This window comes from Sebastes umbrosus, chromosome 14 (assembly GCF_015220745.1).
Source record: "Sebastes umbrosus isolate fSebUmb1 chromosome 14, fSebUmb1.pri, whole genome shotgun sequence".
NCBI classification, from domain to species: Eukaryota; Metazoa; Chordata; class Actinopteri; order Perciformes; family Sebastidae; genus Sebastes; species Sebastes umbrosus.
In genome coordinates, this window is record NC_051282.1 from 16,586,485 (window position 1) to 16,613,207 (window position 26,723).

Here is a 26,723-nt window from a genome sequence, read left to right on the forward strand (position 1 = left end):
GATGTAAGATTTCTCCATCATAATGGCAACACAGACAGATTCCCATTTGCATTGAAGTACTACAACAATAACACCTGCATACACAGTGGGACATAAAACCCAATCCAGCTTCAGTCAAAATGTAAACAGCTCGACTTGCGGACACAGCAACACACAACACTGTTACTCAGAAAGACACCTCTGTTCAGTCAAAACTCAGTCACGTATTTAAACTGAAATGTATACAATATACCTACAAAAAACAGATTTGGTGTTAAGCAAATCGCATGTTTTTTTCTATTTAATTTACATTAGAGAATATGAAATCTAAACTAAAAGGAGTGTAAATAAGCCGATTCAAGAGACTGTCCTTTGGTCATTTGTTCAAGCTACATTTAGGCAATGTTTCCTCACAAGGGAGCTTTTGCACTCATACAAATAGTAACAGTAGTATGATGTTACACTGCCAAAAACCTGGATGGATCAGCATACAAAGCATGTAACATCTTCACAAGCGAGCACAGGTAGCATCGGCTGTTTTTCCTCAAACCTTAACCAAGAAGTTTTACTTGTCTAAAGTTGCCCATGGAGGCGGCACATCAAAATACACTCGAGTTTAGAGCTGCAGCGATTAACCGCTTAGTTGTCAACTATAAAATCAAACTATTCAAATGCAATTATTTTGATAACCGTTTAATCGGTTTGAGTAATTTTTTTAAGAAAAAAAAGTAAAAATTATCTGATTCTAGCTTCTTAATTTTTAATATTTTCTGGTTTCTTTACTCCTCTATGACAGTAAACTGAATATATCTTCGAGTTGTGGACAAAACAAGACATTTGAGGGCGTCATCTTGGGTTTTGGGAAACACTGATCAACATTTTTCACCATTTTATCGACCAAAAATCTAATCCATTAATCAAGAAAATAATCGCCAGATTAATCAACAATGAAAATAATTGGTAGTTGCGGCCCTGCTTGAGTTATTTTTGGAAAAGTCATATGGTCCATACACTTATTTTGTCGTTTTGGTAGCATAGCCATTGTACAGTGATGCTTGTACGTCCTCCAACATTGTCCACTGTGTATCGACTGATACTGAGTCCTGTCCATCCTCCCCAGATCCCGGAGGCCCAACCTTCACTATCGGGAAGTCCGTGTGGCTGCTGTGGGGAATCGTCTTCAACAACTCTGTCCCCATTGAGAACCCAAAGGGCACAACCAGTAAGATCATGGTCCTGGTCTGGGCTTTCTTTGCTGTCATCTTCCTGGCTTCCTACACAGCCAACCTGGCAGCCTTCATGATCCAGGAGCAATACATCGACACGGTCTCTGGACTGAGTGACAAAAAGGTACGGCGCTCTGTCATTGTCATTGACAGTCCTGTGTGTGTTGTCAGGCGTGTTGTTGTGTTTGATGTACAGCTTAGGAAAAACACAAAGTGGTCTATTTTGGGTGTGTAAACAGTGTGAGGTAGAGCTACGATAGGCAAATATCCAGAAGTGTCAATGTCATGGCTGTGACTTTTCCCTTTCCCCGCAAAATATAAAAGGGTTCATAGAGTAAGTGGTGAAATTGAATTACATCCCCGGATTCTTTAGATGAGGTTGTCTGTGAAAAGCCTATGAAATGTAATACATAAGTGGATTTTCTGGGCGGACGGTGATTATAAATGTTGGTATTATCTTATGCATATTTGTCTGGCCTGAGGATGTGTTTTATAGGAGTATTGACAAGGAAATCCATGTTAAACCGCCAACACAATAAATGCTTTCTAGACTCTTTGCTCGCAGGCAACTGAAGGGATTAAAGAGGCATCTGAGGAAAAGACCAAGCTGTCCACTGCTCATTACGATTCTGGCAAAGTCATTTACAATTCTCGTCTCATTATACATTAACTCGGCTATGCAGAGAAAGAAACAGAGCCATTTTGACAGCGAGTCCATAGATTATTGAACAGCAGTCGGCATGGCATCGTGGAGGGAATGCAGGGTTGTACTGCTGTTTGTCCAGCTGTGCAGAACCCTTCAGGTTAAGTAAATGTAAATGAGGTACAAGAGGAAGCCACAGAGAGTGACCTTGTATCAGAGGAGGGGGTGAGGAAGACGCGCAGGACGGCTTTAAGGACACTGCGCTGTGTTAAGCGTTAAGGCAGATGATTACCTCATCCCTACAGAACAGACACTTCACTTATAAGCCCTTCTGATTGGGTAACTCATCATGTTAACTCTGACATCGCCCAACCTCTTTCAATCCACCATTCGGGTCCGACGCGCTACATCTCTGTCCTATGTAGTGCAGTGAGGTGTATGCAGAAAATGTCAAGATATAGCAACATAGCTTCACAGTAGGCAATCGCATGCCACTGTGACTATCAATTCCTCCTGTTGATGCTTTCCGACAGACGCACATGCACAATGATGTAACGCCATATGCACGCTGTATCATATGTTAGTTTGTTTGTGACCGGAGCCATGGCGGAGAAAATCTGAACACTTGGAGCTAACAGTTAATGAAAATAAATGCAGTTGTTTTAGTCACAGAGGGACACAGTTGTCACAGCAATATGAAATATATATTAGGGAGGGAAATGTTTAACTTCCCAACACTAGCTCTAAGCAGCTTATAATATATAATCCAAACTACTAATGCCAAGATTTTTTAATCAACACAAATATTTAAATAAAAATAAAATAATGTATTTCCTAATAATATAAATGGTGTGTTTTTATGTAAATAAACACTATAAATATCAATAACAAGGTAAAACATGTAGAATTTTTGACAGTTTACACTCACTTCAGGGAGGCTTTCATTATTTTTTGGGATGGTGAAAATCTGTCTGGGGTCTTGCCTTCATTTGGTATTTTGGCCATTGCCATCTTGATTTTTTGCAACCAGAAGTGACACAAGAGGGTGGAGCTAAGTGCAACTTAACACTGAATAAGACATTTTTAGTTAAATTAACTTTTTATTAACTGAAAACACACTGTGAAAGGGTTAAAGTTATAAGATGAAAACACGGACAACTCCCAGACCGGACAACGCCGTGGTTAGCAACCCATCACACATATATAAACTTGACCTCGAGAGATTGCTCAAGGTTTGATTGCAGATTGCAGAATAAATCTGGTTCATTTTCAAGATGTCTAGAGATGATATTACCCCTTTTTCCTCATACATAAACTTTAGCTCAAATTGTCCCTCTGCTAATGAACTGAGAACATATTTGCATAAGGTTAATGAAAAAGTGCAATTTTGTCGATTGCATTTCCACCCCGTCTCACTCTCTGTCCTCACAGCTAATTAAATGCATATAGAATTCCCAAAAGCAAAAGGATAAAATGATAATTTCTTACTGCAGACAAGGATATTTGGAGTCCTTTGGACACAGTGTCTGACTGTTTGGTCTTTGAATTGTAGAGCTCGATGTGTAAATTAATAGAGCAAGAGGCCAGCAGGATAACTAGCAGACAAGCACTTGGGAGTTGAGGCAGAAATCACAAAAATGCCAAGGTGGTGAATGTCATTGTATTAATATCTCAGAGCTTTTTATCTGGACCTTACTGTTTGTATGGTGCTACTAAATGACAGAAAAGTGCACGGTAATGAAGTCACGAAAACAACCAACCGGGCGATGGGGACAAACTGAATGTGATTATATATTCAATCCATCAATATCACAGATCATTTTTTGTCATTATCAATCCTTATTCTACCTCTCTCGGCAGTTTCAAAAGCCACAGGAGCAGTACCCTCCGTTCCGCTTTGGTACGGTCCCAAATGGCAGCACCGAGCGCAACATAAGGAGTAACTACCCCGAGATGCACTCCCACATGGTCAAATACAACCAGAAGGGAGTAGAGGATGCCCTTAACAGCCTCAAAACAGGGTAGGTGTCAGCCAAGGCTCGTAAAAATATATTAACAGAGGAACTGCGAGCCAAAGCGGAGCCAAATAGTTATATAACGGCCATTTGAGTAAATCTCCTTTTGTCTTTACCCTGCTAGGAAACTGGATGCCTTTATCTATGATGCTGCTGTGCTGAATTACATGGCTGGCAAAGATGAGGGCTGCAAGCTGGTGACCATTGGCAGTGGGAAAGTGTTTGCCACCACTGGTTATGGCATCGCCCTGCAGAAGGATTCCCGCTGGAAACGACCCATCGACCTGGCCCTGCTCCAGTTCCTGGCTGATGGTAAATTCTTCATATATATATATATATATATATATATATATATATATATATATATATATATACACAATAGATGCTGAGTTTCACAGATTATTGCCAGTAATGCTATTATAACTGGATTTGCACTTTGTCCATAAACTTGAATAATTGGATAGGAAGAGACAAAATATGACTGTAGTAAAACTTGTCCCAATGAGAGACGCATCATAAATGCATGTCAATAAAACCAAGTTTCAAGAGGCGATTTAAAATGTGACACTTATTCTGCTAACCTAAGCTCCTCGGGCGAGATATTTCGAAGCCTCGGGCAAAAGCCTGGTCACCTTTGGCAGAAAATATGCAATAGATGGTAAGAGGAATAATACAGCACATTGCATAATATGACAAACTGATTGGCCACACACAAAATGCTGTGATATTATTACTTAGCAGCAAAATCGTGTGATTTAGACTGAGACCTATTTTATTTTTGGTGACAAAGATTAAGACGCCGACTGGAATAAAACACAAAAAACTAAAATAGGGAAAATATTTAGTATTCACCGGGGGACATCCAGTGATTTAACAACTTGGCAGATCATCAGTAGCTTTATGCTCCTGTGTAAGACTGCCATGTTTGTTTTTGGCAAAGTAGAAATGAAGATGGGAAAGCAGGAAAACAACAAAGTCTCCTAGAAATTACCTTTGTGGGTGGATGGCTGTACAAAGCAGAGGACTTCCACATCAGTACCAGGGTCACTGCAGACATTTTCTGTATTAAACCGAGATCATGATCTTTCCCTAAAACCAAGTAAAGTTAAACCAAATGCTGTCACTACCTAAATATAACCATAAAAAAAGCTTAACAATACTGTAGTCACTACAAGCAGATATTTTATTGCAAGATTGGATATTTGGGTTGAAAACAAATGAAATATGTTTTCATTGAGATATGTTCAGTATCAGCAATTTTGCAACTCTCAAGATACATTAATTAAGAACATTTCCTTGTTATGTTAGTAGAATACATAATCCGGAAAATGTTACATTTCCTCGAAAACTGCTGGTTCATAAAGTTGTTTTTTTCAGACTTGTCTATTGTTTTAAGGGGTCACAAGCTGAAAAGATGGGAACCGTTGCCTTATACTATTTTTTACGTGCAAATTTCTAGCAGCCATTATTTGCTTTTCTTCTTTAAGAAGAACAACTGCTGTCTAATTAAAAAAATAATAAATCAGGATAAGGGATGTCTCGAGACCAGAAATTTAGTGGTTCACACCAATACCATTGAACTTCCATGATTGCCGATAACCAATCCGATACCACAGTAAAAAACAAAAACAAAATATATCCCATGTATTAACTTCAACATACCTTCCTTTATTACCGTTTGCATACTGCTGCGAATTTATTATTAATCCCAGATGATCCGCCTCAAGTTTCTCGCCAAAAGCAAAATTTTACAAGAGTGCATTTGAACACATCATAACGTTATAATTTACCTTCGCCCAATACTCATATTAACTCAATACGCATCATAATGTAATTCAATACAACCTCCGTTAACGTTAGCGGTTAGTTCCGTTATTTAGCCAAGCAGGACTGCGCTGCCCACCGGCTGCTTGACCCCGGGACAACGTTAGTCTCGAGCCTTGCTGGTACCTGCCGTGCTGTAAAAAAAAACGAGTACCGTCACGTTTTCAGAATTTTTGCATTGACTTATCAGTTCTCGTGACATCGCTAGTCAGGATTGGTTCTGGATTCACTGAATCCCAAACAGAAGACCTATACAGCCTTATGCAGTCGTACCTAGTGTTCTGGTTATTTGAGAGATTTCCCATGCAGATGCATTTTATGAGATGCTGGAGGGTGATTCATTATACAAACAAGTCTGTATTCTGTGCTCCTCGCCCACAGGGGACACACAAAAGCTGCAGACCGTCTGGCTCACAGGCATCTGCCGTAATGAGAAGAAAGAGGTGATGAGCAGTAAGCTGGACATTGACAACATGGCGGGGGTCTTCTACATGCTGCTGGTGGCCATGGGCCTGAGCCTGCTGGTTTTCGCTTGGGAACATCTGCTCTACTGGAAACTACGACATTCAGTCCGCAAGTCAGAGCGCCTGGACTTCCTCCTAGCCATCAGCAGAGTAAGTCAGTCTTATATATAAAATACTGCACTCATATTACTACAAGTAAGGGATATTGTATAGCAAACTGGTCATTGTGGTGAAATAATGACCAGCTAAATATCGCCCTGAAAGGGTTAATGTCACAACAATGACCCGCTAGCTGTTCATTATCCCGCTTATTAAACGTACATTTTGTACTTCAATAAGTACAAAAAAAACAATAATTTGACATAAAATTGGTCTACCATAGTGTGACATTAGAACTGCCTCCATAGCAACAGTCTGTTATACATAGCAACGGCCTGCTATAAAGAAATAACAGACCGTAGAACAACATGATTGACCAATCAGAATCGAGTATTCAACAAAGCTGTGTAAACATATGTTTTATTATCTTCATACAGTTCACATTCAACTATTTGGGCTACAATATTAAAAGAAGTAACTGCAACAACTGCAGTTGTGAAAAGTTGTGTAGTTATCAGTGTAGTGCAAGGATTAGGTCTCATTTTATAGCATCCACTGAGTCGTGTTAAAGTATATTAAATGCCACCCAAGTAACAAAACACTTTTTTGCAGACAGAAGTTGCAGAGAATGTTAATATGTGATGGCTACATGAAAAAAAGCCTGCTGTCGCCTTCTGTGATATCCTTCAAGACATAGGTTTAGGAATATTGGCAATGCAGTAAGTCAAATCAGTACACAGCCTGAATAGGTCAAGGGCAGCAACAATAAAAACAGATAGTAAAATCAAATGAGTTTAAAGCAATAAAAGGACTTCATAGATACTTGCTGGGATATTGTGATGGCCGTGATCCCTGTGAAATTGAATTTAAATTGCCCCATTAAAAAACCTTCATCTGTGTGTCGGCAGTCGTCAGAGGTGAGATTAAGTATTCCAAACAGATACACGATTTGAAAGTAAAATAAAGCCGGTGGGATAAAAAACGGAGAAACAAATAGCAAAGTGCATGATCAGCAACTCAGTCACATATGTAGGAGCATGTTTTTAAAGATCGAGCTGTGTGCATGAAACTAGACCTGGGCGATAATTCTATATGATGATTTATCGTCTTTCAATAGAATCGTATTGTGATGAAATCAGACAATCCACAATTACATCGTCTAAATTGATAACAAATGTCTCAGAAATATCAAACTCCGTTAAATCAAACTATTCTCTTAATGTGGTTACTCTGTTTTAGTGTGCAGGTATGTAAATATAGTCAGTCTATAGCTGGAAATACTTATTTTCTCTAAATGTTAACATGAAACTGTTATGTTAATTTGCAGTAAAGTTCTTAATTAAATGAGAAAATACTCAGTACTTTTCATGTGTCAAGTTTTTAATTCACACAGGAGTATACACAAATGAGTTTTTTCTATGTGGATATTTCATATTACGGTTGTAAATCACAGGTTTCATCACCTTAGGATAATATATCGATTCTTTGGACAAGGACACGAAATTTGCAGATAACACAAAGTCTGCCACGATACGATTTTGATTTGATTTAATTCAGGGGTCTGCGATTGATATGAGACAATATCATATGTCCATTTAACACAATCAGTTACATTTATGTTAACTCACAAAAAGCAACTGAAATATGATTTGACAATTTCATAACTGGGCTCTTCCAGAAATTTAAATAATCAACAATGTATTCTTTTTTAATAAAAAAGAATAAATGTAAAGTGGGAATTTAAAAATAAAGGTTTATCTTAAAGATGACGATATGTATCGGTATTTTCACTTTGCATCGATGATATAGGATCGTTGATCAGTGAATTGATATATCGATCCAGATCGATGCATCGTTACACCCCTATTTCATATAGACTATTTATTTATTGAATTATCAGAAAACATGCTATATCGCGATATATATATCATTATCAAGATATGACACCATCTATATTGGGATAGAAGATTTTGGCCACACCGCCCATCCCTACATAAAACTACCAAAAACAACAATGAATCTCTGTTTTGCAATGACAACTCATTTGGTTAATAGAAATTTCATAGAAATTGACCAAACTTAATTCAAGGTGACTGTAAAACACGATTGATAACCTCTGGGATTTTGTTGGTTCATTCTGGTTTCTGATGAGGCTTCAAGATCATAATTCACCCTCTCGTCTCTCTTCAGGGCATCTACAGCTGCTTCAATGGAGTAGAGCAAAGTGACCACAACGGCAGCATGCCGAGTCCGGACGTCACCGGCAACTACACACAAGCCAATATGCTAAAGATGCTTCAAACAGCCAAGGACATGGTGTCTTCTGCCAGAGTGGAGAACTCTCTAGACAATGCCACCAAAACAATAGAGAACTGGAGCAGGCGGGGAGGCGACAATGTGCGGGTTGGCCTGCCACCTAGAGTGACGACCACAGACATGGTTCATGGCCGTCTGCCCTATATCTCCAGCATCTCAGACAACCACTCCCCATACCCTCAGAGGGCCCTTACACCCACCTTCCCAATTCATTATGGGGACAGCGCCACCCAGCCCCTCCTGGATAAGCCCCGAGTGGTGACCCGACCCACCCCGCTCCGCTACACGCTGCCCTCCCGCAACAGTCAGCATGTCTTAGAGAGGACTCTGCCCATCTCCAGCCTCAGCAGTCCTCACATCGCCATGCGGGACCCCCTTCCTCCCTCCAGTACTTCTAACCCCCACCACAGCAGCAGGCTGTATGTGGAGAACCAATCCCGGCACCCCACGTCCCCTTTTGTTCCTTACAGGGAGATCCAGGTGCCCGATATCTACTTGGAGCACAAAGGACCGCTGAGGAGGAAGCTCAGCTACCCCCCTGACTGTGTGAGCCGGAGGAGACGGTCCCATATCTATACGTTCGATGCTGCAGACCCCAGAGTGAGAGGCGACTACGATGAACCTCGATCCTGCCTTGCTGAGTTGAGGGCCAATCACCTCCTGAACAACCACGCCCCTGCTGCTGCTGCTATGGCCTGCGCTCCAGGACACTACTCGGGCGGCAGCACAAGCTGCAACTCCTGTATGAGGTCCTATCTGGAGCCTGAAATGGAGGAGATACCACTCCTGGGGAAGGACAAACTAAACCGCCGCGCCTCATTCCTCAAAGCCACGTGGGGCAACGACCGGATCCATCAGGTAGACGAAACAAAGCCCTCCACATCCACATCCTCCGCCCGCGTAGACATGCCTGACCTGTTTCCTCGGGTGGTAGTGGCCAACCCAAAGCCCCACAAGCTATACGGCAGTCTGGGGCACAACCTGTCCTGCTATCCCTTGGCTGCTGAGCCTGCCTACTTGGACCCAGCCCACATGGGCTCCTACCCTTACAAGCGGAAGCTCAAGTACTCTGAGTCCACCCGGCTGCCCTCTTACAGGGAAGCCATCCTGCAGAATGCTGCTGCCCTGCGCCGCTCGTCCTCCACGGTGGTGCACAGACACTACTCCACCTACCTGAACTCGTACACAGACTTACCGGTGTATGTGGGGCCATTGGCTCAGGGACCGTCCCAGTTCTACGACAGTTCCAAGGACATGTGCCACGTGTTTCCCTGTACAAGCCACTGCCCGGATAACACGGCAATGCTGCCTCGTATGAGCGACAGGCAAGTGGTTTACCATAACAATATGTTTGGGGCCTACGATGGCACAGGGCAGAGGGAAGACCCGGGCTCTGGGAGCAGAGAGCGGAGGCAGGTGTTGGTGGCGCGCAGAGTCAACAGTCCCTATGTGCCAAAGCCCTGGGGCAGGGTATCCAGTCTGGAGTCTGAGGTCTGAGCCCCTATCCTTACTGGACCTCCACCAGGCTCTCAGACTGAGCCCCGCTAATGAGGGGCATGCCTGGGGGTTCTCCTCCTCAGCCTCTGGTTAAAGCAAAAATTAAAACTCTACACCAATAGTGTATTTGAGAGTGCTGACTCTCAATTATCAGTGCAATAATATCTTGGGCAGCGACATGTAAAGGAGAAGACACTGACAAGCAAATAACTGCTGGGACTTTGTAAGCCAAACTTAAAATATTAATAAAAGAAAAGGCAATGTTGAAAAGTATTTAATACATAAGAATTTAACCTGTTGATTGTTATTTAAAGGATTTTTAAATTGCTGTGTTGCTATGTGAAAGATTTCTGGGAGACAATATACTGTAGCCTCTCGATCTGATTAAGACTTGAGACATTTCTTTTTCTCATTTTTATTTTTTTTGCAAATCATTGCAGCGCCCACCATTTCAATTGAGAGATGAATTATTAAGATAATTTTGTGATCAAACAACCGACATGTCGTCCGTGAATTTTTCTAAGTCCACGACCTTGGGTGCACGCGTTCTGCTCCGTTGGTCATTCATGTAATTTGACTGGGATTTAAAAAAGGGAAAACCATAAGAAGCATCACATGTATTACTCATTGTTACACTACCCTTTAATAAAGAACAAGGTCATCTCAAGGGCCTTTTGGAATCATCTGTCATCTCAATCTATATGTTAAACATGCTCTCACATCGCACAGTGATATAATGAATGTGACTCATATCGTACACACAATCTATCATTTCAATCTGCCAACTTTCAGAGCGGATGATTATGTGAATTCGTTATATGTTCAAAGTTGATATTGAGACCTTTGGCACTACGTGCTCCAACAAAGTGCTTCTAGCCATTAAAAGGAACAGCTTATAGAGAACCGAGATAGATAAATCTGAAGACACCAATTCACTTGACATGCAGCAGGAAGCTAGCACGTGTCAGCAATGCAGCAGACAATTATGAAGCATATTGAAATCACGAAGACACCTTGCTTTGAATCAGACATGCTGGTCTTTTGAAATATAATATGGTGTTGATAAGCAGCAGATGATCATCAGTACGTGGCTATGAGCTTCAGATAGGCAGAGGAGCTGCAGTGTAAACCATAAAACAGAAGCTCCACAGTTTAGTTGCAATTATGATGTGATAAACAGTGAATCAAACTGTCATATAAACACACTGATTTGAGTTTAAACTAGGGCTGCATAATTAATCGAATATTAATCGCGATCACGATTTTGGCTTCCCAAAATTAAATGAACATGATCGACTGCGATATTGAAAGTATATTTTGTCGCAATGACTTTTATATTTGTGCTACAATTTTGTGGTCTGTGCTACAAAACGTTCAATCTCTGTAGCACCAGTGCTATATGCAAAACAAGTTAACATACAGCCCTAAATAGTCATGTTTCCATCCCTAAAGCAAAATAACCTCAACCAAAAGACCGGTTATAGCGAGCAAGTGAGCAGTGAGAGGAAACAATAACAAAATCAATCCAACGCATAACACATAATATTCAACATCAGTGTTCATATTCCATCACTGCACAAACAAAAGCATAGCAGTGTCAAACAAAAAGCAAAAGAAGATTACCGTAGGTCAGTCACCACAAGAAAATTAATTCACGATTAATACCAAATACCACAAATATTGCACATACAAAACAGCAGCACAAGAGCTGAAATTGACAGCCATAGAGCTGCATACAGCAACAAAAAACATTGACCAGCAGCGTGACCAGCCATATATCTGAGCATACAAACATAAACACACAATATGCATACAGACACAAAAATCTGCTTCATACTTGAAAGGGCATTATTATGAAGAGCTGTCCAAATATTACAGGAAATAACTATGTGGCAAACACAACACTGGTGTTTACATCCCTAGAGCCAACATAGAGTATTACCCTTAGCCTCAGGGATAGTTACAAAACAACAACAACAAGCTGGAGGGGGATATAATGCAAAACCAATACATCCCATAATACTCACTACTCCAACATCCTTCGTCATAATTGATCACAGCAAAAGCAAGAAAGCATCACAGCCAGTGGAAAATTAGCTCACTCACAAAACAAATCAATTCGGAATTGATAGCACTGCAAATCTGTACATTCATAACAGCAGCAACACAAGAGCAGCAGAAACAGCCAGCAGTCAGCAGCGTAGTTACAAGCACACCAACATTGACTGAACAGAGACAAAACTGTGTCCTAATTCCATGCTCTATAATTGTGTATAGTATGCACTATATACTAATATTTATAGTATATTTTTGACGTTAGCGTACAAGAAATATTTAATGTTTTAACAGGAAGTAATACATATACAATACAATATATATGCCATCTTTGAAATGCCGATGTTTTCCAGAGATATAATACTTGTTTTTTTTGTTTTCTGAGATCTTCCTGGATCTCTCTAACTACCTGAAATTTATATATATTTTTGCTGCTGTGAATAGCACCTCCATTTCTGTGTAGAATATAAACTTTTTTCAGAGTGAACACCATACTAAAAGCCTCCAATGTGCAGTATGGAATTGGGACACAGCTATGAATTCCCAACAAACATGTTAGCACAAGCAGCAGAGCCTTACCTTGCTGGAGAGAGTCTGTCTGTCAGGGAGTCGATTCTGGAAAGTACATCCATGATTCCAAGCTGCATGGACAGGAAAGAATATAGATAGTAATTAGTAAGCCAATATTATAGAAAATAATTATGTGAACTCACCCAATTGTGTTTACATTATTAAAGCCAACATATATCATTGCAAGTGTGTATTCCATTAAATTAACGTGCTGCATTGGTGTATTCTTACAGCCAATGCAGCACGTTAATTTATGACAATATTTTAGCCTTATTCTTTCAGCTGCAACCATGACGGTGTGAAACTTAATTAAAGCAATTCAAAAATAAATAAATTAATAATACGTAATACGAGTCGTGCGTTTACAGTCCCACAGACTGTATTAATTGCCTTGTGTTATTTTGCTACCGATACTTTTATATATGCTGTGGGTGATCATAAGATATGAAAGTAAGCCTGCTTACCGCTTTGAATTATATTTTAATATTTATTTTTTAATTGCTCCCAAGTCCTTTTCACACTAGTTTCGCACCACTGGGGTTGGAGATGCAGCTGAAAGAAGGTTAAATAGTCTTACACGCTATAATTTCCCCAAAGGGAATAATGAAGTATTTTCTATTCTGTAAGCAACATATTAATGTAACAGAATACACAAAGTTATTATAGTCACATCTACTCATGCATTTGATGGAACAGTGATATTACAAGTCTCTTCATTTACGCATTCACACATCGGCAATTTTTTTCTTTTGCCAGTTGTCCTTCCTTCATTTGGCAGCTTCAATTGTATTGCTTTTAGCCTGGATCGTGTGTTTAACAACTTCGTACTTGTCTAATATTATAGTTTGCTCTACCTTTGTAAAATATGCCGCTCTACCGACAGTAGACTTGTCCATGTTTGTGATTGGTCATATGCTGCAATCACCGGCCCTTTAATGTGACGTGCTCACAGACAGATTGGGGAACACTGGGCTGACTTACCGAGTTGATAACCACCTTTGTAGGGCCACCTAGCGGGATCTCGGTTGTTAGGGTTAGTGAAGCCAGATAGAAGATACCCTGGGTATGTTGAACATACAATGTTTGTAGTTCAGGCCTCTGGACTGGTTACGGTGAGCTAAGAAGAAACAAAACCACAACAGTCTGGATTGCACTGCAAAACCAATTATGTATTACTCAAACATCAGTATCTCTTTTTCATCCCAGCAGAAATGAACAGCATGAAAGCATTATACTACACATGCCAAATAACAACCCAAAAAGAAATGCTACATATCGATCCATAAACAGCAGCATTGGAGCAAATATTAGCAGCCAGCAGAAAGACATAGAACACAAGCAGCTGGACATCAAGCAGTGTGGGCAGCCATATTTCTAAACACTTAAACAGAAAGTGAACAGAGCCAAGACATAAACTCACAATATGAATGGTTAGCAGTTAGGCAGCAGTCGCTGACAGTTAACTTTGGGAAGAAACAATGCGGTTCCAAACAGCATGGACAGGAAACTGCAGCTTGATGTAGTCTACAGCAGCCAGCAGCAGCGGTCCATCCAACACCTGCATCACTCCTCCAAAAAGCTGTAAAGAAGCAACATAATGGGACTGTTAGTATGCAAACGTCTTTATCAAATAGAGCCACATGTTAACTTATCGAAACAGTGAGTGGAGCACGGACAGTTTGAAATCGGGTGACCAGATCCCGACAAACCACATGTGGGACAAAGAGTATGTTTGTGTGGGACAATGTGGGACAAGTTATCTGAAAGGTAGTCTAAAATGTTGTTATAATTTCTATTTAACTTAAAAAATTTACATTTCTATTCTGCCCTTTACCTCGTAACATCTCTATGCTTTTCCCGAATGCATCCATAGATCGACACATCTCTTTCGGACGCGCGTTTGAGACTCACATGAACTGTGTCTCTTCATGATGTTGTGTGAAATTGAAAAATAACTGGCAAAATTCACAAATAACTCTTGAGCATCTCCTTCCACCGACTTCACCCACTTATAAGTAGTTTCCCAGTCTTTGTTGTAGCTGCTCTTCCTTTTCTTTGTGGTAGTTTGCAGCATATTCTGGCTAAATGTGCATAGCTTGTGACTTTGTGGTGACTCACAGCTTTCCACGTTGGGCGTATAGCAAAGATGGTGAAATGATAACCTGCACTTGACCCACGTGTGCACAGTTTGTTTGTGAGCAAACACAACGCCGTGAAGACAGCCTTCCCGGCTTTCTTCACAGCCATTGGATATTTTTGAAAAGCGTCTGTCTTGCGGTGGTAGACTATAGTGGAATTTTGAAAACTAGAGCCAATGGAAATGTGGGACATCGTCTCAATATGTGGGATGTGGGACAAGGGATAAAAATGCTGTGCAGTCCCTCATAAAGTGGGACACCTGGTCACCCTACCATAGTTTGAAAAGGGTGTGTTTGATAAGCTGTGAAGTGTAGAGTCATGTGTGAGTGTAGCAGCCATTCCAGTTATTGGATGTCTGGACTAAATAAAGTTGTGTCAAATATATTTATATAACCCAATATCACAGACCGCAAATTTGCCTCAAGGGGATTTACAATCTGTAAATTACAGCATACAGTCTCTGTCCTTAGACCCCTGATTTAGATAAGGAAAAACTCCCCCACCTTTAATGGGAAAAAGAAAACCTCAGGAAGAGCAACAGACATGCAAAAGATGCCATGTGCACAGAATAGACCAACGAAAAAAATGAGAGTAAGGACAATCAGGATGACAAAATTATTAAACATACATGAAAATATTTAACATTAGGCTTTCTTTTTTTCAAGCTTTAAATCAGTTAAAAAAATGTGTAAAAAAAAAAACAAAAAACAATAACAAAATGAATCCTAATATATAATATAACTGCTCTATTTGCCCTCCAGCCCTCCATGTTCCTATCAACACATCATAAACTAAACATAGATCAATCATGTAGTGTTTGTTTATTGCATTGTGTAATAAATGAGGCTCCAACCAGCCATTTACTCTGAGAACAGCGAGGTTTCAATTAGGTTAAACACAGACAGACTTAGTGCTAACCAGCTCCAGATCATATTAAAACAACTATGTGCTTACAAGATGCGAACGTGAAGTGACTCAATCAAGCTGACAATCAAACGATCAAGCTAGCAAAGTGCTCAAAGAATCACTCCACAACAAACTACACACGGCGAGGATAGTCACAGAAACACTGTTTGATGAGTGGGAGCTCAAGAAAACACACATTACAGACAAAAAACAACTTTACGGAGCTCATTAACAGGTGAACCTACCTGAGGAGACAGGTGGGAGCAGACTGGTGACGACACATGTCGGGCTGTACTACTGAAGGCCTGTAGGGGGCGCTCATCATCTCCTTCTTCTCATTCTCCTCCTCCTCCACCTCCTTCTCCTCCTCCTCCTCCTTCTCCTCCTCTTTCTTCTCTTCTCCTCCTCTTTCTTCTCTTCTCCTCCACCTCCTTCTCCTCCTTCTCCTCCTCCTCCTCCTTCTCCTCCTCTTTCTTCTCTTCTCCTCCACCTCCTTCTCCTCCTTCTCTTCTCCTCCTCCTCCTCCTCTTCCTCCTTCTCCTTCTCCTTCTTCTCATTCTCCTCCTCCTCCTTCTCCTCCTCCACCTCCTTCTCCTCCTCCTTCTCCTCCTTCTCTTCTCCTCCTCCTCCTCATCTTCCTCCTTCTCCTTCTCCTTCTTCTCATTCTCCTCCTCCTCCTTCTCCTCCTCCTTCTCCTCCTTCTTCTCTTCTCCTCCTCCTCCTTCTCTTTCTTCTCATTATCCACCTCCTTCTTCTCCTCCTCCTTCTTCTATTCTCCTCATCCTCCTTCTCCTCCTTCTCCTTCTTCTCTTCTCCTCCTCCTCCTTCTCCTTCTCCTCTTCCTTCTTCCCTTCCTCCTTCTTCTCTTCTCCTCCTCCTCCTTTTCATCCTCCTCCTCCTCCCCCTCCTTCTCCTTCTTCTCCTTCTCTTCCTCCTCCACCTCCTTCTCCTCTTCCTTCTTCTCCTCCACCTTCTTCTCTTCTACTCCTCCTCCTCCTCCTCCTCCTTCTCCTTCTTCTCATTCTCCTCCACCTCCTTCTCCTCCTCCTCCTTCTCCACCTCCTCCTCCTCCTTCCCCTTCTCCTTCTTCTTCTCCTCCTTCTTCTTCTTCTTCTTATTTTTTTTTAACAAAAAATAGATCCTGTAAAGTTGAATTAACTCTGCTACACAAGACATAACAAAGACATTAAAAAAAATACACAATTAATGAGTATTTTTTTTTTCTTCTAAAAAGTTTATATTCCTCTTAAGCACGATCTCTTGAAATCCAGTTGCCTCCTAATATTTCCCCTTAAATAGCTTCACAGTTTGAAAAACAAATCATCTTATTTCACACTATCTGACAGTATCACATTATATTCTGTATGAGCTTATATCAGCTCTCAAATTAATTACATTAAATCAATACATTTTACATCATACTATTTCACAAACTGCTGTACGACTGGGCTGGTACTACAGTATTGTACAGTATTGACTTTTCCCAGTAAACGTTGACCTACTGTTGAAATGGGAATCTAAAAAGCTCAGTGTGATACACAATGGCTACAACAAAAATGCATTCTACAGTAAGCAGTCAGTGTCAACAAAAAACATATAAGACATAGTTCCAGGGTTGACTACGATGACGAAAAAACATGTACAGTATAAACATTTTGACCAGTACAGCTCACACGATGACAAAAAAAACCCTCTTTTGGTGGCATTGGCCAATTTACTGACACAATAACAAGGTTTTGAAACATGAAGTGTTTTGGGTGAGTTATTACCTTTTCCAGACATGCAATAGAGTTGTGATGTCCCATCAAACAGTTGTGACAATTGCACTCACAATTTAGACAATGTTAAGACTGTTTCGAAAAATGAGCCAAAGCGATTAAAGGGACTATTTGTAACTTTCAGAAATGCTTGTTAACAGCGACACCTGTGGCCATGAAATCAACGAAAGTCAGCGTTGGGCTCGCGCTTGCTCGCTCTATATATACCTGAACGAGCATCGCTCAAAACAGTGAGGCGACACACGTCAGCTAAAACCACAATATCACTCTATATTTCAGCTGCTTGGCAGTAATGTTAGCTGACCAGACGAAGGTCTCTCCATGAACATGATTTAGATCTGATCCTAGTGTTGGCTTTTCCTGCCTAAGTGCAGGCTGATGCAGCGGAGCTCTGCAGCGAGTCTCCTCTGCTCTCTCCGCCCGCAGCCGGAGAGAGCAGAGGAGACACCGGCACCCGGTCGGTAACGAGAAGACAACGTAAATATCTGTAGAGCTCCGTCACTTCACAAGACACGAAAAACCTCTGTTGGTCTGGAGGAGCTGCAGCAGTTATTTCTGCACAAACGTCCCCTGTGCATTCACTAGATATTCTCAGAGCTAAACTAACTCTTCTGCAGTGTGTAGTGAGCGCGCGTTCACGTCTAGAGGTGGAGCGAGCTGAGCTGTCTGAGTGAAGGCGAGCAGGCAGAGGAGGAGTGTACAGCGGCTACACGCGAACGCGCATATGCGAGCGCGCATGTGTGCCGACCCGTTACATTTATGCGCGTACAAAGTTACAAATAGTCCCTTTAAGAAAAACTGTAAATGAATGGCAGTAAGCAGTGATTTGGTGATTTCACAGTCAAGAGACGTCAAAACCAGCTTCAATTTGGTTGTAGAATGAAAGTTTATTAGATGTCCAAGTTACAGTATTCAAACAAAACTCCCATGTGTATTATGGCTGCATCATTCCATCAAATGTGTGTCTGGCTGGATTGGTGAAGTTGAGGACATTAAAAGTAAAAATGCCAGTAAAAAAAAAATCTTTATAAAAAGGTGATGAAACCTCTATTTCTTTTATGAACGAACTTTGTCTTGCTGGCAAACACACTTTAAAACCCTGATAATAAATGAGAGTTTATTTTCACTCTGGCATTGTTTCCATAAGACAAATGTTAACGGCAATTGCTGAGCGGGACTGAGAGCCAAACCCCATTCTTAAACTTTAAAAAATCACACAGTAGTGAGGAACAAAATTCCATTCAGTCATAAATCCGATCATAGCAGCCTTTTAAACTCTCCTGTCACAGCAATTGCCCATCTTGCATTGTTTGTAAAATTACAAATCACAGTGCAACATAAGCGTCATTTAAAAATCACATTTTAGAGGACAGAGTTCACCAGCACTAAACACGTGACAACACATGAATATGAAAAGTCATCTATAGCAAAACCACAACAAGTGATCCATGCAGCTGTGAAACTCCTGTCTCCTCATGTCTTTGACTCTCTCCTGTGTGTGTTTTCAGGTAGGCCCGGAGACAAACGGGGATATATGGTGCAGCGATGAGGCATTTATGTATTCTGCACTCCTCTCTGAGACCTGCAGAATTGATGGGAGGGCCGGCTGATTGCAGTGCAGATGATAAATGATTCCTCACATGCCGATAACATCGGCCATTTGTGATGTCCAAAATATCCACAGCCACACACACGTGCTGTTGTGGTGCTGGACCGCTGGAGATAATAAAGTCATTAACACAAACAACATAGCTGTATTTGGACTCTTGGGGAAAATAAAACTATTAACCTTGATTACTTATTCCACATTAGCAGCCAAGTTAAAGCTTCCACCAGGGACAATATCCTATTGTGAAATCCATAATATTCATAACATGCCTCTATTGTGTTAGATTAACACACAGTCAAATTAACTGGAGATGCAGCTAACTTGTCAAATGAAGACAAGTGGTGTCAAGTGAGTCATGCAGCATTGGGAATAGCTTGATGAATGGGGAGGGGGGGGGTTAAGTTATTGGATTAAGAAGCTTATAAGTAGCCAGTCAAAGCTAGAATCAATCAATCATATTGGCCATTAAAAGAGTCATATTTTTTTCTCTCATATCTGGCATGACACACACAGTCAGAGGAGAAACATTTTTAAAAGGGAATCAGAGTTTCCATGCTCCTTTCCTACTGAGATGCTGTAAAACGTATTTGTGCACATGTGATAATAATTGTGTCTGCAGCTTCTCTGCACTACACAGTTGGAAGGTGCTCCAAAGAAGTGCTCCACATGCTCCAAAGAAATAGGTTATAAAAAAAGAAGCCAACTACTAACTAACAGCAGGGCAAGAATACGCAAAATTCAACCAAACTGCTGAAACTCCAAGAGCCGGTCTGCTGGCCACAACCTGTTCGTTGGGTTTTGCGCTGGCTGAGTAAGTGTTGCTACATCTAATTCATATCTATCAGCCGGAGCCGGAGCCGCCGCCCGCCCTCCTCCTGGCGAAGTAATCTCCTGTGGCAGGGAAGACGAAACGAAAATACTATATTAAATATCATATAACACCCCGTCATCATTCCCAACTCATCAAATACGGACACACGGTCACCGTTTTAAACATGTGGTTAATGATGTGAGTTCAAACAGAACTACTTGGTTATGTTAAGGAATAGATCATGGTTAGGGTTCAAATAAAAAAGTAAGTTACGTACAGAAGTCAACGTTAATAAGTCAACAGCTGCTGGGACATAAACAACGGCCTCCTGGGTGAAAATGTTTGTTTGACCCATCCATCTATCCCAACCTTCTCCGAGTTGTTTTCATGTTTCTGCCACTTTGGATTTAATCCAATAAAGAAAATATCAAAACGTGCACAGATCCTGTTCCTTTAATGTGATTGACCAGCCATCAGGACAGCTCTACTTCTTGGTCCTCTCATGTTGGACTGAGGGCAGACTGCGCGCTACAGTGACTCACTATCACCTCTCGAGGTAAATGTGTTATTACAAGACAGATACAAAATATCTTTGACGTCTTTGACATAACGTCAACACTGTAACCTCTTCACTTTCTGTTGATAATGTTAGTTCAATTTTTTGAATGCGTTAAACTAAAATTCTGGCTAACACATTGTTCCTTTAAGTAGACATATGTAGCTATCCATTCTTTTCCAAGGAAAAGCTGACATTTGAAGATATTTCTGGGTTAAATGCTCTGTTCGCTCCATCTCAGCATGGTGCACTCACCAACTGGAGCTTCTCACTGATATCACCGAGCACTTTTCACCGAAGCCCAGTATCATATAGAAACGTGACCCCTAATTGGACAAAGAGAGATTAATGCCACAAGCACTTAATAAGTGTGAGAACTGACTCTCAGCTGAATAAACTCATTACTGGAACCCTAAAGTAAATCTCTGTAGATGAATATATGAAGTCGTTCACTATGCTCACTGACCAGACCAATCTTCATTCATTTCACACAATAATTAATGACTAATTCTGTGATCTGTGTGCTTTGTAACGTGACAAATTCATTCCCTCTCGCTCGTCTCTGCGATGTCGTATGAATTCACAGAAGGGGCGAGCGTACTGTACAAAGACGAGCCATGCACGACAATTCATTTCCCAATTTTACCACATAAATACTGGACAAGATTATATCTGTCGTCAGGGAAGAGTTTATGAATATGATTTCACTCTTGATTCCCTCAGCATATTGAAAATAGTGAGATAAAGTCAGAGGTGCATCTGAGCTGCTGATGTGCATCTGTAGGAAGAAAGTTAGCTGCAAGCGTTGAGCATTCACTTTTGGAGTTTTTTTCTTTAAAAAGTTTGTGTCTAACGTCCTATTAAATGAACAATTAATTTTCCCTGCTGCCAACCTCAAACTGGTTGAATTATCGTCATCTTTCTCATTAACTGAGATGAACTAGAATAAAACAATGTTGGCTGGGGATGACAAAACGCAGCAGACCCTAGCACACACCTGACCAACTGACACGCATGTCACATAGCCATATTGTAAAAGGCATGCCTGCTGGGGATTGGAGTATTAAACTGACGAATTAGGGCTGGAGGAATCAGCCAATAGTATCTGGAAAGAGAAAAGTGTGAGAGAAAGTCTCTACACATGATCAGCAGGATGATATGTGCTTGATGCATGATGGGCTCAGAGCACAGAGCAGAGTGGGTGCTTCCCAAAACATAACCGGCACAGTGACAAATGGGCTGTTTTCCATTTCCAATGCAGCACACTAAACTGTACATGTCAGCCACGCCGGCATGAATCGACAGAAATTACAACTCTTAAATCAGAATTAACTGCTCGAATCAACTGCTACCACAGCTTTAATGCCGACTAACAATTACACCAACAGGACAGATAACATGAAGACACCGTCTTTCAGTCTGCCAATTCACAAACCTGGCTGCTCCATCTGACATTCAACCATGCGTGCTATTGTCTTCCTGCCAAGGTTGTGGTATGATTTTAAGGTCGTGCTGTACAGTTGTGGGAAATCTAATACACACAAAAAAAGTTTATTGTCACTTTCAGGTGATGGCACAGAGGGCTGTTATATTAATAATAATAATAAATGTATTTATATAGCACTTTTCAAAACAGATATACAAAGTGCTTCACAAGACAATAAAAGCAGATAAATAAAGTCAAAAATATGATAACTGTTAAAACAGAACATCGCAGAACATATTAATAATAATAAAGTAGCAAAATGGTAGAACAGTGTGATAAAAACAAATATATATACATAAATGTGTATAAATATACACATGCATACACCTCTCTAGGCTCTGCACCCGACCTCACAGTGAGTTAAGAGCAAATCTCTTATCATGTGAAGGCAGCTTAACAGCGCTAACGGGGAAAACAACAGCAACAGTGCCGACAGAGCTAACAGTGTTAACCTGGGAGGGGGTGGGTGCTACGCTTCCGGGACAACGCCGTCGATCGGGACGGCGTTATCAACTGTAAACGCCATGAGAGCAGTGCAGAGTGGCGTCCATTAGCTAGCCAGTGGGGCACACACACTGGAACTCACATGTACACTAACATGCACATGCGGCCGTACCGGCTATGTAAACAAAGTGAGGAAAAGAGGGAGAGAGACTTCATGCTCTGCTCAGGTAGACATTAGTCCTCTATATCTTTACATAGATAATAGTTGTTTGCTGCTATATTAATGCTCTGAATGTCACATTTAGCACCTTTAAAGTGCAAGCAGTTTGAAATACTCAGGATAGCACTGCCAGGACGTTCAGAGTCTTCACTCTGTCTGAAATAAAACAAGCATTCACGCCGGCACAAACTGATTCTGCTACTTGTCATGTGCATAGTCTCACACCGATTTAATTAGATTTATGTTTTGTAGTTCAGCAGAGGGAGGTTAATGTAATAGTTCAATACTGTAAATAGCAGATTAGCGTCTGGTGAAACATTCAGTGTGGATTCTCTACTCTGTGTCTACTTCCTCTACTTTACCCTTCACTCTGTTTGCCAGACCCCTCTGCTTAACCCACAGACAATGTGTTAGTGATGTGTTTAATCAAACCACCTGGATGGGTTGGAGATGGAAGAGAGCCAGACTTCCCTCACACACACACACACAGACCGACACACACAAATACACAAACAGTGACCCATTGAGGCCCTTCTCATTAGCTCAGTCATGATGTGTGGACTGACCAGCTGAGCAGGTCTCTGCAGAGACCCAGGCCTGCTGTTTGTTTGATGAATCCTTGAACTCCCCTTCCACTGCAGGGATGACAGCTCTGCGATGGGAAACGCAAAGCCGCAGGGGGGTGGACGAAATATCGGAAACGGCACATGAAAAAGATGTTCAACTTTTATCTAACTAAATCACAGACACAAAGGCAGCAAGTCGAACGTGTCACCTTTAAAAGATGCCTGATAATCAGCACCTTTATTATGTGAAAGCAAAATGATGCAATCGAGATCCAACGAGAAAAGTTGGTGCCGCAGTACAGCTGTATCAGTCAAACACAGACTAACTTAAAACCCACGCTTAGCATCCCACATTCAGGTGATGGGCCCTGAGTCTTAACAAGAAAACTTCACTCTGAAATGTAGTTATAATTTCAAATCTTAAACATTTTTGGACTTCTGGAGGAGGAATTTTCTATGAAACAAGTAAAAAAGGAAAAGAAAACAATTTCACAATTTACCTATGTAAGTTTTTAGATTAAAAAAAGCAAAACTATGTAAAATTCTTTGCCTGGCACTTAACCCAAGATTTATTTTGTAATGTTACCTCAACATGTTGTACTATATGATAAAAAATGTATGGTTTTGGTAGAAGATAGGTAAGTGTCAAAACGTGTTATTCTTTATGATGGAATCTGTATGCCTGAACAACGGGATCTCATGGGAAGGCGTATAAATAGAACACCACTTTTAAGGACATTTTGCATGTCATGTCTACGCATTTTAAGCTTTTCACGTGTCATTTCACGTATCAACGCCCTGTTCTCATTCCCAACTCATCACATTCGGACGCACGGTCGCAGTTTGAAACATGTGGTTAACGTTGTGAATTCAAATAAGACTACTTGGTTATGTTTAGGAAAAGATTATGGTTTAAGGCTAAAATAATTAGGTTTATTATGTAAATTAAGTTATGTGCATAAGTTAAGTAGGAAAGATAAATCAGTCAATGGTTGACTTTTGGTTTCACACGGGACATGAAACAGCGGTCTCCTGGGTGAAAGTCATGTGTTTGTTTGACCTACGCATCCACTCCGACTTCCTCTTTACACACACTTTTTTACTCTGTATACTGACTGTCACCTGACTTCCAGAGCACTTGCTCTGAGCGTCTATTCCCACAGCGTGAAATGACAAGCGGAAAGCAAAAAATGAGTAGCTATAACACGCAAAATGACGAAGAAATTGAAGAGTTATTCACACACCATTTGACATGTGTGGAATAGAGTCACATGACTTGGACTCAAGTCAGACTCGAGTCACAAATTTAATGACTTTAGACTTGACGTGACAAAATCAAAAAAGACTTGCACCAGTGACTCGTGACTTCACTTGGACTTGAGCCTTTTGACTTGAAAATACTTGATACCTTCCCAATTAATTTTCCTTCATTGCCTGAATTGATTAACATTAACGCTGTTCATTCCCAGCAAGTCAACACTCAATCCCCCAGAACCACTGTGTTTGAACCAATCCGACAGAATCCAATCAAGTTGCAGGAGAGAACCATGAAGAACTAACATTACGTTACTGAGCGCCAGTTGGAAAACATTATACCAAAGATAATATCATTCCCGTACAAAAACTATGCGGTGGTCCACAAAACACAAATTTGCAGGATGCAAAACGTGCGGGTCGAAAATTAGACAGAGATGCAAATTGCATTACATTTGGTGACGAGCGCATTATGACTTGTTTAGGACTTGAAACTCAAAGTGCAAAGACTTGAGACTTACTTGTGACTTGCAAAAACAATGAGTTGGTCCCACCTCTGCCATTTGGTGAGACAAGGCTGGCCTGACAGATTTCACCAGGCGTCTGGTAAGTGAAGGAATAAAGAGTTGAATGTGTGTGCGGTATCAGGGCAGTCACGTCTATGTAGTTTTGATGAATGATCAGGATATGTGGTCGTTTTTTTAACTGCATGAAGCCCAGAGGGGGAGTTGAAGGGGAAAGGTTGGAGGTGTTGACATGATGAGGCTAATGAAAGATGAACTAATGAGGTGAAGCAGACTGTCATGGATTAAAGCAACAGTGTTGAACCTTCGATATTGCTCATTCTAAAATGCAGAACCAATATGCAGAATGAAAAGATCAATATTCCATCATATATACTGTACTGTATGACCATTTTTCAAAACTACCCAATACTTTGCAGAGCATTTCTGACAGGTCAGAAAGTAACAAGTAACAAGTGCTACTGCATGAAAACAGAAAACACACAATCTTGATGTATGAATTTGCATCATACATGAAAATATCTGTTGCATCATATCAATCAACATAACTGCCTTTTATTCATGTCATTCACAAGCATGCTCATGAGACTGACTGAGTAAATGAAATAGAGCAGTTTCAGTCCTTAGAGGACGGATCTATAAGCTGTGGAGACAGGCTGGAGACCGGCCCCTGGTGGTTCCAGTCTGCTGGCGTCCAGCCAGTCCGCCTGGTCCACAGGGCTCCAGCATTACATTGTATATGCGGGCAGATGCCTTGGCATCTGGACCCACGGTTAGTGAGCAACCATCGGCGCGTGCTGGCGCCGAGAGAAACTCTCTGGGCCGGCCTGTACGCAGGGCCAGGAGCCCTCGGTGGAGCAGATTGTTGGCCATGATGGAGCCTGATTTCCATCGTGCATTATCCAAGGCCTGCAGATAAGTCAGGATCCCACCGGGGCTTTCCTCTGAACTGCACGGTCAGGAAAAGATGGTCGGCCACATGTGAGGGTTTGTGGTGCCAATACAGCATGGGAATGAGATGGTGTAAACAGAATAGTGCTGGTAACTCTTACATTATGTAATCATTTTGAGGAACAAAGTTGTTTCATGGTTGTTGTTGAGCCAGTAAATTGCATTTGATTAACAAAGAAGGTTGTGATATTGTGTGTTTGAGTGTAAATAATAAAAAAACACTACCAGTGCAAAATAGAAAAATAATGTAAATACAAAACAACAACATCACAATAGAAGTGACTGTGACTGATGCCATACTTGGTCTGGTACGTCAGATCCCATATACGAGCTTTTGGTGTTAGGTTTGATTGAGCTCTGAGATAAATATTTCTACGGATGTCAGAACATACTTTCAACTGACAACACAGACGAGATCACACTGCCATATAATGTCCTTGATGTATTCATTAATGCCTTCATTTCATCATATCTTATAATCAGGCAACAACCTCCGGGTCTGAAAAGTGAAGCCAATGCTGAAGTGCCTTCAACTTGCATTCTTTCTAATAGCCAGCAGGGGGCGACTCCTCTGGTTGCAAAAAGAAGTCTGATTGTATAGAAGTCTATGAGAAAATGAGCCTACTTCTCACTTGATTTATTACCTCAGTAAACATACTGGCCTGCATCTTGCTGATTGCAGGTGTTCTTCATCTGGAGCTGGTTCAATGATTGCACCCAGTACTTTTAGAATTGCTTCTCACACTTTATATTTTGTTTTTAAAGCACAATTTCTATATTAGCTCTGCATC

The 26,723-nt window shown here is 41.0% G+C and overlaps 1 protein-coding gene and 1 long non-coding RNA gene across 6 annotated transcripts in view; one reads left to right on the forward strand and one right to left on the reverse strand.

Moving 5' to 3' along the window:
• Positions 1 to 10,743, forward strand: part of grin2ca (glutamate receptor, ionotropic, N-methyl D-aspartate 2Ca) — an 88,863-nt gene extending 78,120 nt beyond the window's left edge. For both annotated transcript variants that reach the window (XM_037791772.1, XM_037791773.1), the window contains exons 9-13: positions 1,100 to 1,329; positions 3,709 to 3,869; positions 3,988 to 4,175; positions 6,069 to 6,301; positions 8,441 to 10,743. In XM_037791772.1, the coding sequence (XP_037647700.1) occupies positions 1,100 to 1,329; positions 3,709 to 3,869; positions 3,988 to 4,175; positions 6,069 to 6,301; positions 8,441 to 10,063 (2,435 nt within the window). In that variant the 3' untranslated portion in view covers positions 10,064 to 10,743. The remainder of the gene's footprint in view (positions 1 to 1,099; positions 1,330 to 3,708; positions 3,870 to 3,987; positions 4,176 to 6,068; positions 6,302 to 8,440) is intronic.
• LOC119501437 overlaps positions 1 to 16,096 on the reverse strand; it is a 152,858-nt gene extending 136,762 nt beyond the window's left edge. For all 4 annotated transcript variants that reach the window (XR_005209827.1, XR_005209826.1, XR_005209825.1 and 1 more), the window contains exons 1-4: positions 15,979 to 16,096; positions 14,109 to 14,267; positions 13,670 to 13,805; positions 12,698 to 12,733 (exon numbers count right to left, since the gene is read on the reverse strand). This is a non-coding gene — a long non-coding RNA (uncharacterized LOC119501437). The remainder of the gene's footprint in view (positions 1 to 12,697; positions 12,734 to 13,669; positions 13,806 to 14,108; positions 14,268 to 15,978) is intronic.
• Between the last annotated feature and the right edge of the window lie 10,627 nt (positions 16,097 to 26,723).